At 42.8% G+C, this 18,114-nt stretch overlaps 1 protein-coding gene across 5 annotated transcripts in view; it reads left to right on the top strand.

Annotated features, from left to right (window-relative positions):
- Positions 1 to 18,114, top strand: part of KAT6B (lysine acetyltransferase 6B) — a 346,743-nt gene that overhangs the window by 306,665 nt on the left and 21,964 nt on the right. For all 5 annotated transcript variants that reach the window (XM_069240850.1, XM_069240852.1, XM_069240854.1 and 2 more), the window contains exons 13-15: positions 3,268 to 3,499; positions 11,241 to 11,448; positions 15,905 to 16,258. In XM_069240850.1, the coding sequence (XP_069096951.1) occupies positions 3,268 to 3,499; positions 11,241 to 11,448; positions 15,905 to 16,258 (794 nt within the window). The remainder of the gene's footprint in view (positions 1 to 3,267; positions 3,500 to 11,240; positions 11,449 to 15,904; positions 16,259 to 18,114) is intronic.

Genomic DNA, 18,114 nt, shown 5'->3' on the forward strand with positions numbered 1-18,114 from the left:
CTAGAAAATAACTTTGGGCAACAAGTTAGTTTAACTAGAACTGCTGCATTCCCATGGTTTTGTATGAGTAAAACCTAAACTTATGTAGTAATGTCCGTGTAATAAACAAAAAACATGCAGCAAGCTCATAGGTAACGCCCAAATACCTATAGGTGCCTGGCTGTCCACAGTAATACGTAAAATAATATTTGTTTCTGGTATCAAAAAGCGTGCAGCTCCACCAAGGCCCCTGCTGCATAGAGAGCCTAAGAGGCAAGAACAACCCCAATAAAATGAACTCAAAAAGGCGGTGCACCACTTGGAAAGCAACTATTCAGATACAATAAAGAGTCCAATACTCCAGTAGTGGTGATGAAGCAAATCTTGCATTTAATTTTCAATTCCAATACTTGATATTCGCACAGTAGTCTTATCACAGCATAAGGTACATAGAAATAACAGCCAACGTGTTTCGCCCATCAACAAAGGGCTTCTTCAGGGCTGTAATATAACATAGAACAAGGATATACGAAATGTAAAAAAGAAAGGAAATAGTTGCATGGATAAGAAAATGATGATACACTACATACCAACAGGACCGGAGTCCCTATTACAGACAGTGCAAATGTACGTGAAAGGACATAAACGTGCATAAGTATTATATCTAAATAAGAGATGTCTTGAAATACTCGAGTACAGTGTATTGGGAAGAACCGGCAAAGAAAGCCGGGAAGAATTGAGAGGTGCACCAATACTATGAAAAACCAGGAAACAAAATTACCACCCAGTGCAGAACCACTGTTAGAAGTTGGAAAAAACGATGTGAGGAGATAATGTAAGAGGGAGTGGGCGTGCCAAAAAAGTATACACGAACCAGGAAAGCAAAGTTTCCACCTAGTGCGAAACCAGAATGAGAAGTCGAAAAAAACAATGTAAGGAGATAATGCAAGAGAGAGTGGGCGTACCAAAGTACTATCCAGTTGGTCATGATAATCAATGATACGGTCATATATAAAGTGCCTAGCAAAGGAAAAACGTTAAAAATAAATAAGAAAAGCCAAGAGGCAGTTTCTAATACACAAATGTGAACATATCAATGCTAATGAAAAAGAGAGAAATTATACAATCAGGAAAAACAAAATCACATCAGTTAACAATATTAAATACGCACGAGGATCAAAGAAAAATGACTAGTTATGTGCCCGTCGCAAGGTAGTTAATGTAACTTCAGAAATCATGCTTGTTATAGACCATCACGAGAAAGGCACAGCACATAAACCAGTACGCCCTGGACGTGAAAGAGCCATAAATCAAACCGTCCCCACACGATAAGTAAAAAATAAAAAAAATAAATAAAAAAAAGTCTTACTGAGAGAATATTGATGATGTAAATTAGGCGGGGTCCATAGCCAGTAACACGGTCAGAGCGACCGTTTTTAATCATTGCGGGGCCGGTGAAGGTGAAACGCCGGTCCCAATGCGTGAGGGGAAAAAAAAACCCGCTGGAGCACAGTTTAAATAATTAAGAAAACCCGGAAATCCAGATGGTGTTGAGAAGAAGCTAGAAATCAACAACGGACAACACAGAGCGGCCATCTTGAAAGTATTCCAAATAAGGATCTTGTTAACAGTACATAGGAACGCCGAGCACTGCTGCTCCATAAACACAAAAATAGAAGATAGACTGAAATAAAGGGGCCATCTTAGAAGTATATGCAACAAATTAACATAAGGACGGACTGGATACCACAACATGCTAAATAGAAAAGAGTATGAAGTGAAACACAGACTGGATGGGGGGGGGGAAGGAGAAGAAGAAAACCGATATGACCCAATGGGAATTCAATGTGCTGGCAAGACCAAAATGGATAACAACGGGGGTCAATTGCAATAGTCAAAATTTTGAATCGAAACAAAATCTATGTCCAGGCCATGCAACTAAACCCCATTGTGCAAGGTCAAAGGCTGTGAATAGCATGGGGTTAAATACACGCAGGGGGTTGGTCGCAGGGCCTGGCCTGCGGCCAATTCCAGATGCGTTAAAAAAAAAAAAAAGAACTGTTCACTGAAAAATAATTACAAGGAAGTTATAGTTGGTAATTAGAATTTTTTTAGAAATTCATTGGAAAAAAACAACTGTTACAGGAACGTTATCTGAATGTACATGCACAAAACCATAGAAATTTTGTTATGGTTACTTGAAATAATTAACTATAACATATTCCCTAAGGTAAATAACTCGCACCCCCACCATGTAGAGCTAATTACTCCATATATATTTCATAATTCTGTATAATTGATATCACTGCAACATTTGCAATAAAATTATTGATGAGAAAACTGTTCATGGTGCGGGCGCAAGTTATGGTTACCTTAGGACAGGAGTTTTATTTACTTGAAATAACTCTAATTGTAATAGCTGAATTTCTATGGTTTTGTGCTTGTAAATCCAGAACCTACATCCCCGTAACTTGGTCTTTTTTTCCAGTGAAAATATATATTCCCCCCCAAAAAATACATTCTTAGAACAGTAGAGCAGTAACCTAACATAGCCGTTGTCAGAGCGCACCCTGAGAGTACCCAGATGTGCATCTCAAGGTGATGTATGGGACACACTTGAGTTTTTCTTTATTTCATTAGTTTTCATATTTCCAACTGCAAAGAGGTTTGTTGGCTGTAGCCACCTATTGAGCGGTTTTGTTTGATGCTTGTTATTAGTAATTGTAAGCCCAGTAGCTTTAATTCTATACCTGCTATTGGTATGCTCCGTTGGTCAATCTTGTTTATTCATGTGTTTGCTAAATACCCACTTCCTAAGTGTCGGACGTTTGCTGCGTCCTGCAGGCCCACTTTTCTTGCAGGATGCACTGCCTTATCCTCTCCTGGCCTTATCAAGCGCCCCGCAGCCCTAATGCAGTTGTTCTCCTTTGATGCAAAAGCACATAAAATCCCTAAAGCTAGTTTGTATTATACAAACTCATGTCAGGATGCACAAGTTGGCAGCTATCTTGCACATTATTTTTCCTGGGTTAAAATGGACCTCTTTAGAAGTAGACACGCCCTAATACACAGACAAACGTCCTTATTGATACCAGTTCCGTGAAACTGTGCTAATGAAAGTGCAGCAGGACTAATGATTCTTCTTCCAAGATAACCATCTCTTTAACGATGTCATTGCACTGCTTATTTCCTGGTGTTCAATTCTTACAAACCTTTGTGCACTGATGCATATCTTAGTTATTTTGTTCATTTAGTATGTTAATTGAGGTGTTTTTCTCTCTTTGCCAGGCTATTTGCTCTCCCGGAAAGAAGGCCAGGCTGGATCGCCTGAGAAGCCGCTTTCTGACCTGGGCCGCCTTTCTTACTTGGCGTATTGGAAAAGCGTTGTGTTGGAATACCTTTCCTACCACCGAGAAAAGCAACTAAGTATTAAAGGCCTAAGCCGAGCAACAGGAATGTGTCCTCACGATATTGCTACAACCCTGCAGCAGCTAGCCATGATCAGCAAGCGAATGGACCGGTCAGTAATAATTCTAATACAGTCGTTTTTTTTTTCCATTGGCTGGTTTTTCAATATTGTATCTGTGACTTAACTGATCATTTCAATCACGATAAGAGCAGGTACTCTTTCAAGATACACATACAGCATGCTTCCTTTCTAGCTCCATAATTAACTCTTGTTGGTTGCATGTGCCCAACTAACTTTGAGATTAACATTAATTTCCCCACGTTGAACTCCTAAATAACGTTCCATGTCGTCTGGCGTCTTTCGGATGATTCCAATCTGACATGCTGCAGCTCCGCTCCATTGTGACTGGCCTTGTTTACGTGGCCAGCATTTGACCCGAGTCCCCTAGAAGCATTTTTCTTCTCTACTACTGTCCTGAATACAGAGCTGTACCACTCAGTGGCAACACATACCTCCCTGGGTATTGCTGACCACACACTAAATGCTTTAACAATTATATAGTTGGTTCTCCTTTGTATATAGGAGCTCCTTGCTATCTTTATCTCTCTTTAGGCATCTTGGATACTTGTGGGTAATTTATATGTTCGATGGCATGTGTAGCTGCAGATACACATGCTGTGCACAGTCCGCCATCTGGTGTTGGGCTCGGAGTGTTACAAGTTGTTTTTCTTCGAAGAAGTCTTTTCGAGTCACGAGACCGAGGGACTCCTCCCATTTCGACTCCATTGCGCATGGGCGTCGACTCCATCTTAGATTGTTTTTTTTCCGCCATCGGGTTCGGACGTGTTCCTTTTCGCTCCGTGTTTCGGGTCGGAAAGTTAGTTAGAATCTCGGAAAAAATCGTCGGTATTGTTTGCGTTCGGTATCGGGTTAATTAGAACAAATCGACACCGAATTTGGAAGAGCTCCGGTGGCCCTTCGGGGTTTTTTCGATTCCCCCGTCGGGGCCTGGTCGGCCCGGCCACGTGCGACTTCAAGGCTGATGGAACGGACCCCATTCCGCTTCTGCCCAAAATGCCATAACAAGTATCCATATACGGATCAGCATCTGGTCTGTAACTTGTGCTTGTCCCCTGAGCACAAGGAGGATACTTGTGAAGCCTGTCGAGCGTTTCGGTCGAGGAAGACGCTGAGAGACCGAAGAGCCAGGAGACTACAAATGGTGTCCACGCCGACGGGTCAAGAACGTTTCGAGGAGGAAGAAGAAGCTTTCTCCATCCACGAGTCGGATTCTGAAGAACTCTACGCCGAAGAAACACACCAAACCGTGAGTAAGACGTCGAAAATCAAGACTCACGAGAAGTCCTCAAAAGCCCAGGGGACGCCACCGCCAACAGGCCATGGCTTAACCCGAAAACTAGGTGACCGATCCAAGGCACCGAAAAAGGGCATGCTGGTGTCGAAGTCATCAGACTCCAGTTGAGATACCGCCACACAGCAACCTCGGAGCCGAGACAGCGGCTCCGAGAAACTTCGGCACAGAGACAGCGGCACCGAAGAATTTCGTCACCGAGACACCACGCCGAAAACAAAGAAGGTTTCTTCGGAGCCTAAAAAGACTTCAGAAAAGGTTTCGGTTCCGAAACATCCAGCCTCGGAGCCGAAAACTAGTTCCTATACAGAGGAACAAGGATTAACCTCCCAATTACATAGATTTGGAGAGGAGCTTCAAGCTGTGGAGCCTGACTACACGCAAAGAAGGCTTCATATTCATGAGGACACAGGGAAGATAACTACTCTTCCCCCAATCAAAATAAAAAGGAAACTTGCCTTTCAACAAAAGGACAAGCAACCACAGGCAAAAGTGGCAAAGAAAACAACCCCACCACCGTCTCCACCACCATCAATACATGCATCACCAGCAACAACTCCACCACTGATGCACTCACCAGCTCATACTACAATGAGTCCGGATGATCCCGATGCATGGGACCTTTACGATGCTCCAGTGTCTGACAACAGCCCAGACTCCTATCCCACAAAACCGTCACCACCTGAGGACAGTACATCCTACACACAGGTGGTCGCAAGGGCAGCCGAATTTCACATCACCTTACATTCTGAACCAATTGAGGATGACTTTCTGTTTAACACCCTATCCTCCACCCATAGCCAGTACCAAAGCCTTCCCATGCTCCCAGGAATGCTAAGACATTCAAAACAAATATTTCAGGATCCAGTTAAAGGCAGAGCCATAACTCCAAGGGTGGAGAAAAAGTACAAGCCACAGCCAACAGATCCAATCTATATTACAACACAACTAACACCAGACTCAGTAGTTGTCGGGGCAGCTCGTAAGAGAGCCAACTCTCATACCTCAGGAGACGCACCACCTCCAGACAAAGAGAGCCGCAAATTTGATGCTGCGGGAAAAAGGGTTGCAGCACAAGCAGCAAATCAATGGCGTATTGCCAATTCACAAGCACTTTTGGCAAGATACGACAGAGCTCATTGGGATGAAATGCAACATTTCATTGAACACTTACCCAAGGAGTTCCAAAAAAAGAGCGCAACAGGTGGTAGAAGAGGGACAAAGTATCTCAAATAATCAGATACGTTCTTCCATGGATGCAGCAGGTACAGCTGCAAGGACAATAAACACTGCAATCACGATACGAAGGCACGCATGGCTGCGCACTTCAGGGTTCAAGCCGGAAATCCAACAAGCTGCTCAATATGCCATTTAATGAACAGCAATTGTTTGGGCCGGAGGTGGACACTGCCATTGAAAAACTCAAAAAAGACACCGATACAGCCAAAGCCATGGGCGCACTCTACTCCCCGCAGAGCAGAGGCACATTTCGGAAAACACCTTTTAGGGGAGGGTTTCGAGGTCAACCCACAGAAACCACAACCTCACAAACAAGACCTACTTACCAGGGTCAATATCAAAGGGGAGGTTTTCGGGGGCAATATAGAGGGGGCCAATTCCCAAGAAATCGAGGAAAATTCCAAGGCCCCAAAACTCCTCAAAATAAACAGTGACTCACAAGTCACACAACCCCATCACATAACACCTGTAGGGGGAAGACTAAGCCAATTTTACAAACTTTGGGAGGAAATAACAACAGACACTTGGGTCTTAGCAATTATCCAGCATGGTTATTGCATAGAATTTCTCCAATTCCCTCCAAACGTCCCACCGAAAACACACAATATGTCAAAACAACATATAGATCTTCTAGGACTAGAAGTTCAAGCATTGCTACAAAAGGACGCAATAGAATTAGTACCAAATCTACAAAAAAACACAGGAGTTTACTCACTGTACTTTCTAATACCCAAAAAGGACAAAACTCTGAGACCAATACTAGATCTCAGAACACTAAATACCTACATCAAATCAGACCACTTTCACATGGTCACGTTACAAGACGTAATCCCACTGCTCAAACAGCAGGATTACATGACAACATTAGACCTAAAAGATGCGTATTTCCATATACCAATACATCCTTCACACAGGAAATACCTAAGGTTCGTATTCCAAGGAATACATTACCAATTCAAAGTGTTGCCATTCGGAATAACAACTGCGCCAAGAGTTTTTACAAAATGCCTGGCAGTAGTAGCTGCACATATCAGAAGGCAGCAAATACATGTGTTCCCGTACTTAGACGACTGGTTAATCAAAACCAACACGCTAAGACAGTGTTCACAGCACACAAAATATGTCATACAGACCCTTCACAGGCTAGGTTTCTCCATCAACTACGCAAAGTCACACCTTTTGCCGTGTCAAACACAGCAATACTTAGGAGCGACAATCAACACAGCAAAAGGGATTGCCACTCCAAGTCCACAAAGGGTTCAAACATTTCACAAGGTAATACAGGCCATGTATCCAACACAAAAGATACAAGTCAAAATGGTAATGAAACTCCTAGGCATGATGTCTTCATGCATAGCCATTGTCCCAAACGCAAGATTGCACATGCGGCCCTTACAACAGTGCCTAGCATCACAATGGTCACAAGCACAGGGTCAACTTCTAGATCTGGTGTTGATAGACCGCCAAACATACATCTCGCTTCTATGGTGGAACAGTACAAATTTAAACCGAGGGCGGCCTTTCCAAGACCCAGTGCCACAATACGTCATAACGACGGATGCTTCCATGACAGGGTGGGGAGCACACCTCAATCAACACAGCATCCAAGGACAGTGGGACGTACATCAGAGGCAGTTTCACATAAATCACTTAGAACTGTTAGCAGTATTTCTGGCGCTGAAAGCATTTCAACCCATAATAACCCAAAAATACATTCTTGTCAAAACAGACAACATGACAACAATGTATTATCTAAACAAACAAGGAGGGACACACTCGACACAGTTGTGCCTCCTAACACAAAAAATATGGCATTGGGCGATTCACAACCACATTCGCCTAATAGCACAATTTATTCCAGGGATTCAGAACCAGTTGGCAGACAATCTCTCTCGAGATCACCAACAAACCCACGAATGGGAAATTCACCCCCAAATACTAAACAATTACTTTCAAATTTGGGGAACACCTCAAATAGATCTATTTGCAACAAAGGAAAACTCAAAATGCCAAAACTTCGCATCCAGGTACCCACAAGATCAATCCCAAGGCAATGCTCTATGGATGAACTGGTCAGGGATATTTGCGTACGCTTTTCCCCCTCTCCCTCTCCTTCCATATCTAGTAAACAGGTTGAGTCAAAACAAACTCAAACTCATACTAATAGCACCAACATGGGCAAGGCAACCTTGGTACACAACACTACTAGACCTGTCAGTAGTACCTCATGTCAAACTACCCAACAGACCAGATCTGTTAACACAACACAAACAACAGATCAGACATCCAAATCCAGCATCGTTGAATCTAGCAATTTGGCTCCTGAAATCCTAGATTTCGGGTACTTCGACCTCACACAGGAATGTATGGAGGTCATAAAACAAGCTAGAAAACCTACCACTAGACACTGCTATGCAAATAAGTGGGAAAGATTTGTTTATTACTGCCATAATAATCAAATTCAACCTTTACACGCATCTGCAAAAGAAATAGTAGGATACTTACTACATTTGCAAAAATCTAACCTAGCTTTCTCTTCCATTAAAATACATCTTACGGCAATTTCTGCTTACCTACAAATTACGCACTCAATTTCATTGTTTAAGATACCAGTCATAAAGGCGTTTATGGAAGGCCTAAAGAGAATTATACCACCAAGAACACCACCAGTTCCTTCATGGAACCTCAACATTGTCCTAACATGACTCATGGGTCCACCTTTTGAGCCCATGCACTCTTGTGAAATGCAATACTTAACGTGGAAAGTTGCATTTTTAATTGCCATCACATCTCTAAGAAGAGTGAGTGAAATTCAAGAACCATTTATTCAAATACACAAAAATAAAGTTGTTCTACGGACCAATCCTAAATTTTTACAAAAAGTTCTCACCGTTCCACTTACATCAAACGGTAGAATTACCAGTGTTCTTCCCACAGCCAGATTCTGTAGCCGAAAGAGCACTACATACATTAGACATCAAAAGAGCACTAATGTACTACATTGACAGAACAAAACTAATTCGAAAGACAAAACAACTATTTATCGCCTTTCAAAAACCTCATACAGGAAATCCAATCTCAAAACAAGGCATTGCTAGATGGATAGTTAAGTACATTCAAACATGCTATCTTAAAGCTAAAAGAGAACTGCCTATTACACCAAAGGCACACTCAACCAGAAAGAAAGGTGCTACCATGGCCTTTCTAGGAAATATTCCAATGAACGAAATATGTAAGGCAGCAACATGGTCTACGCCTCATACATTTACCAAGCACTACTGTGTAGATGTGCTAACTGCACAACAAGCAACAGTAGGTCAAGCTGTATTAAGAACATTATTTCAAACTACTTCAACTCCTACAGGCTGAACCACCGCTTTTGGGGAGATAACTGCTTACTAGTCTATGCACAGCATGTGTATCTGCAGCTACACATGCCATCGAAAGGAAAATGTCACTTACCCAGTGTACATCTGTTCGTGGCATTAGTCACTGCAGATTCACATGCGCCCACCCGCCTCCCCGGGAGCGTGTAGCCGTTTAGAAGTAGATCTTAAACATTTGTACATTTGTAAATATATTACTTAAAACTTTATTATGTACATACGCATTCACTCCATTGCATGGGCACTATCACTAACATACACAACTCCTACCTCACCCTCTGCGGGCAAAACAATCTAAGATGGAGTCGACGCCCATGCGCAATGGAGTCGAAATGGGAGGAGTCCCTCGGTCTCGTGACTCGAAAAGACTTCTTCGAAGAAAAACAACTTGTAACACTCCGAGCCCAACACCAGATGGCGGACTGTGCACAGCATGTGAATCTGCAGCGACTAATGCCACAAACACATGTACACTGGGTAAGTGACATTTTCCATTTGTGTATTTTGCACTAATTGTTGGTGCACCTCGGTCGACAGATATTGTATACATGTTTTATAGATTTGTCTATTGCCTTATAGCGGCTGTTTGTTGGAATGTGTGTTGTAGCAAAGTTAGTGATTTTATAGCTCATTACTCTCATTAGCATGACACCACAGCAGTTTATCTTTTTTTTTTTTTTTTTTTTTTAGTTAATTTTTTAATCCGCTCTTTTCGTTGACTTTTGTCTGGTTCCCAGGAGGTATCACATCAAGTGCCTCGGAGCCTGAGAATTTGTGAGTGTATCGAGTTAAATTTAACCTGGAGCAACATTTTATTTTTACTACTGTATGAATAGTTGTGGAAACCTTAGTGTTGTCCAGTTTTGGAATCCTTGCCTCAACGATTGAGAAGTGCAAAAGTGAACTTGCCACAGTGGTGCAATGCCAGTTTCAAAAAAGCTTTCTGAGACGTGGAGTTGCATCTGTAAAAGTATGGGAAATACCAGGGATGCCAATAGTCTATGCCCCACGAATCTTAACTGTGAAACCTAAAGTGCTTTGAAGCAGGCTAAACTGCTGGTTTGAAGCTTAATACAGAAATCGGGGCTAAATATTGTAGAAAGTGAGCTCTCATTTATGAGAAACGTGACCTGAAGGTCCCATGTTTGGCTAGTGGCTGTGCATGTCTACCCGTCATCTTTTTGGATTTGAGACAATGATTATCGTCAAGTAGGCTTTCACTCAATATTATTTACAGGGATATTAAATGGTAACAGTCCTATAGCAAGCGGCAAGTTAAAATAACAGGTTGTTTGTAGAAAGGTTGGCAAGCACTTGGGGCTCTCTGCTTTTCATTTGGGGAAGTGATAGTGAATCTATTGCAGAACCACGTAAGACCAGTGACTGACATCGGGTAGTAACTGCAGCATTAACAGAACTGTGCTGGAAAATGAGAATGTATGAATACAGGTTGAATAAATGGTTTTAACGTTCCTTTTTATCTATTTTCTTTGCTTGTCTCAATACCCTGTTTGTTTACTTTTTGTGCTTTTATATTGGTGTGAAAACGGTCCTAGGTGTCTTAAGTGCCTGCAGAGTTTTGAACTAATCTCTTTAAGGGCTGTCGTCATTCACCTTGGCTTGGATTTGCATTGAACATGTTAAAACAAACGTAGAATGCCTTCCAACAACGTACATTAATAAATTCATTGACATAAAACATCCCCATAAAACCTCTCAAAATGCCCCTGGATTCAAGGCATAATATAACACTAACATTAAAATAAAATACACCTTGAGTCTTCATTGTCTGTTTGGCCCACTAGAGAGTGCTTTCTTGTTTAGTCCACTATGATGTTTTATTCCTTGCTTACAGGTTTGTAATCATCAGACGGGAGAAATTGATAAATAGCCACATAGAGAAGCTCAAGGCCAGGCCTCGAAGGAATGAGGTAGACCCAGAGTGCTTGAGGTGGACCCCCATCATAGTCTCCAATGGTGCGGTCTCAGAAGAGGAAGATGATGATGACGATGACGATGGGGAGGAGGACGAGGATGAGGAGGACAGAGAAGCTGAGAAAGAGGTAAAGAGGGGGAAGAAAATACCTTTGGAGCTCAGCATCCATTTACCTGACGGAATACTGCACTGAACGCCTGCTTACATATTCTTTGTAGCTCAGTGAGCCACTTGCGAAGCATACTGCACATTGTAAAAGAAGGTAGTATTCAGGTTAAGTTGCCATTGTAATCTTAAGTCCTTAGTCGTAGTGTCAATTTACCATCATTCCTTTGTGCAGCCATTAAAGTGTAGGATTGTACATCTCTAATTCCATGTAACGATTCGAAGAGAGGTTATCGAGCTGTGAGGTCAACCTCTGGTCTTGAATACAGTTTGTCCAGTATTCGAGACTATTGCAGTTAGAAATTACATCTTTTATGTACCACTTAATATATTTTTGTCTTTTAAGCATTGTCATCTAGAACTGTTACTATTTCCCTGTCTTATTGTACTGTGCCTTGGAAATAATATAGGGCTGTGTTGGCAGTGTCCGGAAGAGTCATGGCCTCCGCTACACAATCTGTAGTGGGGCCTCATGGTTTTTCAGTAGGCCCCTGGTTTTACTCAGCAGCAGGCCTGCATAGATGTCACAAGCAAGTGCGTAACCAGATCAGTTGTGACTAATAATTGCCGTAACACCATCTGCTTTATATTTTTATTGTCTTGACATCTTTTTAGGTTGAGTGTGCAAGCGCTCTGGCCTGTTATAATCTGTGGGCTTGTAACCACGCCAACTGCACGCTCATCACTTTCACTCGTTCATGGGCTTGCCTTTTTGAAAAATCCTTTATCATTGGTAAATGCTTTACGTTTGTCCCTCCTTAGGGCGATTTTGTTACCGCCTAGCACGTTTGCCAATTGTTTGATTGCGAGCGAACTTCTTTAGGTCCAGCATAAACCTACGACCTCTTGGATAATTTTAAGTATACTTCTTCTGTGGGCTTCCAGCTATTTCTTTTGTTAGTTTCAGTGCCATTTAAAAATTATTGCTTGGTAGTGGTCAGTCATGCCTCTTTGTCCCTCCTGTGTGAAAGCAGGGACCAGCTGCTGTATTATTACACTTTGTCCTGTTTTATCTAGTCTGTAGGGGAGTCTGTAGGGGGCTTTTTTTTAAAAACTTTGTTTCCTGCTCCTCTCCAAAGAAGCTTCCCTTTTCATTTGCAGAGCATTCTTGTGCTGAGCTTAGCTGTAAACAAGACAGTAAATCCGGCTGTTCTCTTGGTCAAATGTGGTCTTTGTGGGCTCTCTGCATCCTCTCTCAGCTGCCTGGCTCCCGCCTTTCCTTGGCTTGGGTTTTCTTTACCAACTCTACCAGAGCTCCGCAATCTTTAGAGACAGTGCCCACTTGTCCTCCATAGTGGGATCCCACTTGCAGCTCCATCAATGCGCCTCAGTTCACACACTAAATCCTCAGCAGTGCCAATGCCAGGAACCCCACACACGCTCTCTGCCAGAGCTCCTCAGTTCTTCCAGCCAGTACACTCTGCTGCTCCAGTACTGGGACCTCAGGCACAGCTCCATCAGTGCACCTCAGTTCACACACACACACACCAAGCTTCTCGGCTGTGCAAGAACCCCACACACAGCCTGCCAGAGCACCTCATTTCTTAGTACACACTGATTTTCTAGTATTGGCACCTCTGGTGCAGCTCCATCAGTGCACCTTAGTTCACACACCCCAAGCCCCTCAGCTGTCTGTGCCAGAACCCCACACACGCTGTCTGCCAGAGCACCTCAGTTCTTAGTACACACTGGGACCTCGGACGCAGCTCCATGAGTGCACCTCAGTTCTAACCAAGCGACGTCACTTCCTTTCCTATACTGGGACCCCACTCGGATACAGTTCCATTACAGCAGCTCAATTCTAATATTTTTTCCCACTGCCAGCCAATACTGGACCCAAAAGAGCAAAACACTTCTCAGCCAGTGCATCTCATGTCTAACATTCAATGCCACTGTTGATGGGAACAACCACAGCTCTGCCAGAATCAATTTTAACATTCACTACACGTTTCTTCTCAGTACTAAGGCTCACACACACCCTTCAGGACTTCTTGCTTGTTCAGAGGCACTGCCACTCCCATTCTGAGCCCCAACTGCTGCTTCACCAGGGCACCTCCAGTCCAACACACTTTAACATGGGCATGCCAGTACTAGGTTCCACACATAGCTCCATTAACATACCTTGCTTCTGACCTTTTGTGTCTCATACTATTCCAGTAGTGCAGCCTACATACAACTGTCAGTGCACCTCAACCCTAACCTGCAGCGTCCCATTATTCTAGTACCAGAAATTACAAGATGCTCCTGCTGCCTTTCTGTTATTCCATCACTGGGCCGGGACACAACACTGTCTATACCCCCAATCCTGATCTGAAGCACTCCAATATTGCTGAATTGGGGTTCACAAACTCTGCTGTTGCACCTCCTGCTATTCTACTTTGCCCCCTTGCTGTTCCACACTTTGACTTCTGTTCGAGAACATAGGGGAGCCAATTAGATCTATTTTTAGCTGCCATCTTTATTTTGGAGGGTCAGTTTCACCTATCTCACTCCATACTTTCCTTTACTCTGTTTTCCTCTCAATGTTTTCTTTCTCCCCACCTCTCTTTCCAGCTCTTAAAATCCACGTTAACAGTTTTGCTTTTTCAACTGGTCATTTCTACTCCTGTCCCCTTTTATTTCCCTCTTGCTACATCCTCTGTCAAATTCGCAAAAACTTGGTTATTTCTTTACTTGTTTTGTTCCTCTTTTCTTCATCATGCATTCATTCTTTCACTGTTTTTTCACCCCTTCATTTTTTTATTTGCTCTTTCCTTTGACTTGGTATGTGTCCTTTCATATTATTATTATTTTTTAAAGATCTTTCTTCTTTTCTCTGGTGTTTTCCTTATCTTTGTCTGCCAATTCATGTTTACTATAAATCCCTCTTTTTCCTGGTTGTATGTGGAAACCACAAGTTACTTGTCGGGAACCCAAGTGTCAGTTGTTTTCCCATTCTGTGTTTATGGGAAATGTCAGTACATACATGCCCTGGTTCTTTCACTGCTTGTTTCTCTCGCTATCTTTCTTTTTTCTCTAATGTTCATGTTTCTCTTTCTTTTCACACGTTTGGTATTTTTTCCTCTATTATTTGTCGCCAGCTTCCCTTCTAGTTTTTCTTGTCTCACATGTTTGCTCTATTTCTTCTTGTGCTTTCATTTTCTCGTTTTTTCTTTCCCTTTATTTTTTTTTGTGACCCCCCCCCTTCTCTTTCTTCCTTTTGTCTGTTGTATTCCTTTAGCTTCTTTTTATGCCCCATCTGCTTTCTCTCCTGAGGCCTAGTTATCAATGGAGCAACAGATGCACTGGCACCTGGGGCCCAGAGACCTACAGACCTCGTTCAACTTATTACTGCTGTGCTTTCCTACCAAAATTCCAGTTAACCATTTTCCTTTCTTACTCCAGGGCGCATGACACTGTTAGTACGTCACTTATCCTCTCCATCTTTATTCCTGGCTTCCTTTTCACCCTCCAATCCGTCCCAAATGATATTTTTGTTATGGTGTTTTAAGCATTACACTCTAATACCAAGAATATGTTTCTGGTAAAGATTTTTTATGATAACTGTATATGTTTTAAGACAGAGGAAGAAGGTAAATGGAAGTGCTTCAGTTACATCCTGGGCCACTGGAATTATGAGGCAGGGTTGACCAATTTATGTGACAAGAAAAGTCCAGTTATGAATTTGCAATGCCAATAGGTCTAACTCGAGCAAATGCAAGACCTATTGCATTGCAAATGCTTGTTTTCGTTTTCAGTCACTCCTTCGTGATCATGGCGGCTTGGTGCTTTGAATAGGTTTGCTTATGGCAACTGTTTTTTACTTTTTATTTTTAATTTGTGGCAAGAAAAGTCCAGTTCGGAATTTACCACGCTAATAGCTCTAACTCGAGCAAACGTAAAGCCCATTGCATTACAAATGCTAGTTGTTAGTTGTCATGGGTAAAATGTGGAGATGGACATCTTAAGTAAAAGGAAAACCTATCCCTGGTTGTTGATCAGCAATAATTGTATGTCTAGATGCCATGCTTGCGCCCAATGCTGTATCCAGTGACATTTGCAAAGCTGCCAGTGCCGTTTTCAGAAGTAGCCCTTGTTTACGTGGATGAGTATTGTGTTGCTCTCCTGGAGGAATCTTGTGTGATGGGATGGCTCCTGAATTGCAGTGTTCAACCATTATTGGTGTTAATGAACGTATTTCATCTGTGTGGGGTTGTTGACTGTCATATTGTTATAAAGGATTTGAAATCAACTTGTTGCATCATTAATGGGACTAAATATCCCATGAAATGCAGTCTGCTTCGGCTGATTATCGTATAGGATGAGCAGGAGTTTGATTGTCTTTGTCCCCGTTTAAACTGCTTGTTAATTAGTGTACTGGCGGGAAACGGCTTGTCCTCCCTCGCACACTCCCGCTCACCGGCTTCTTTCTCCTCCAGGCCGATCAGCTTACTGAACACACGAGCTGCTCGGAAAAGGAAGAGGAGCAGGAAAAACAGCTGCCCTCCCAGACGAAAACCCGCCAGTCACCCGCCAAAGTGATCTCTGTGCACAAATGTCTGCCTCCTCCAGAGACCGGTGGCGCGGGAGGGGAGCGGGAGCAACCCGCAGAGCAGTCAAAGGAGAGCAGCGAAGAGGAGGAAGAGGACGACGAGGAGGAAGGGGAGGAGGCCGCGGCAGAGGACGAGGGCGGCGAAGAAGACGATGACGAGGCGGCTGCTGCCACTGCAGACAGTCTTCAGAGCAACGCCTCCCGACTGACTAAACCGCAGTCCCTAGCTGTGAAGCGAAAGGTACAGTATGTTGTATGCAGGACTGCGGTCTCACTAGCCTCTGCCCGTCCCTCTATCCCCGGCCCTTTCGCCTACTATGTACACACGCATTTCTGATACCTGGTTTTTATTTCTTTGATCTTCTTTGGTTCCTGTTGTTTAGGAGACGCACTCCACCACTCCTGTCTTCAGACATGCGCGTGCATGCACAGGCACCCGTTCGTTCCCCAGTATCTCATTTGTCACTTTGTCATGCTTCCCTCTAGTGCCCGCATTGTAGATTGCAACCAAGCTCAAGGAAAATGAATGACCGCACTGAACTTCCTCCCTGGGGAAAGACATGCTTCGTTTTGTTATTTAAAAATGCATTGTATAAAGCTGCAGTTTCATTTGGTAATCTGCTAGGAATAGACAGTATATATATATATATATATATATATATATATATATATATATATATATATATATATATTTATTTATTTTTTATTCGGGGCCACCAAGTCCCGCTTCTTCCTTTCCCCCACACCCCCTTTTAAGTCCTATTCCTGCAGGCCAGAATCAAAGAAGCACCACTCTTCCACAGACCGCGACCGCAACACTGCTGATAAAAACAGCATATCCTAGTTCCATGATATAACCGAAGCCCCGCACATAAAAGTAAAATGTTTATGGCAGTATACAAATAAGTCACAGATAAAGGCCACAGGGCTTACTCGAGCTGCCATTTTTACTTCCTACTGCAACCACGTAATTTAACAAGCATCCATTTCGTTATGTTTTTGTGCCTACGCTGTTAGAGACACACCATAAAACCAGTGTTTGTCCGTGATTGACACTACACGGCTCTTCTGTTGTCACCCAGAGACTGGTTGTTGTTGTCTAGTGTCTAATAACAGGTGGTAAATGAGATAGTTCCTGTTCAGTCAGATTAAGGGTCCTAGCTAGGTCTTATTTCCTTTCTCTTGTAAACTAAGCTAATCGCCCATCATGAGATACTCTGTAGAAATGCGAATATTTTATACTTGAAAGAGATAGAAGCAATGCCAATCCTCTCAAGGTGTAAATAAAATTTAATGGTCTGAATTCAAATACTGTTAATACTCGTTGGCGAAGTTCTAAGCAACATCCTTGTGATTTAGTCACTCAGCAAAACCAACAGAAATATGATTGATTTAATGTTAAAATTTTCATAAATACAATCATTTCTTTTGTTGGCACGGAATTCCATCGTTGAATGCTCACTGTGCTATTAGACACGGACCGGCCATGTCTTGGCTCAACTAAAACTGATTCGTCCAGCCTGAGAGGCTCTGCTCGACCAATCATGTTCTCTAATTCATCTGAAAGGCTGTGGTCCGGCTTGAAGCACATGAAGAGTGCGTTTTCTTGCCCTATTTTCACATGAGCCTCATGAAATAAAAACGAGCATGAACTGTTGTGCTTACCGTGCCCAGAAGTGGGAATGCCCTGCTATTGTTCTGGCTCTTTAAGTCTGAGGATCCAGTTTTTGTAGAAAGCTTTGCTGAATTGGCCTGAGGCACTATGAAATAAGGGAAGTTCCAGTCTGTGGGTTGTTGCTTTTTAATTCCCAGGCCGATGGGTGCCTAGCTTTTTTAGAGTAATGATGGAGCTTATGAGGATAGATACCGTTAAGAATCCGAGGACTCCTTCAGACAGGTGTCCATCTTCTGTTGGATTATTTGCATAAGCCAGTTGTATCATTACATAAGTTTGCCTCAGTTGCCATCTGTGGCTTAAAAAGTACAGCAGACATACTAAGGACCCTGTCTATTAACTGAGAGACCTGTTCTTTATAATGGCCTGCTCTTTATAACGGCCTGTTCTTCATAATGATCTATGGTTAGCCAAAAGAATAG

The sequence above is a fragment of the Pleurodeles waltl genome, chromosome 6 (assembly GCF_031143425.1).
Source record: "Pleurodeles waltl isolate 20211129_DDA chromosome 6, aPleWal1.hap1.20221129, whole genome shotgun sequence".
NCBI lineage: Eukaryota > Metazoa > Chordata > Amphibia > Caudata > Salamandridae > Pleurodeles > Pleurodeles waltl.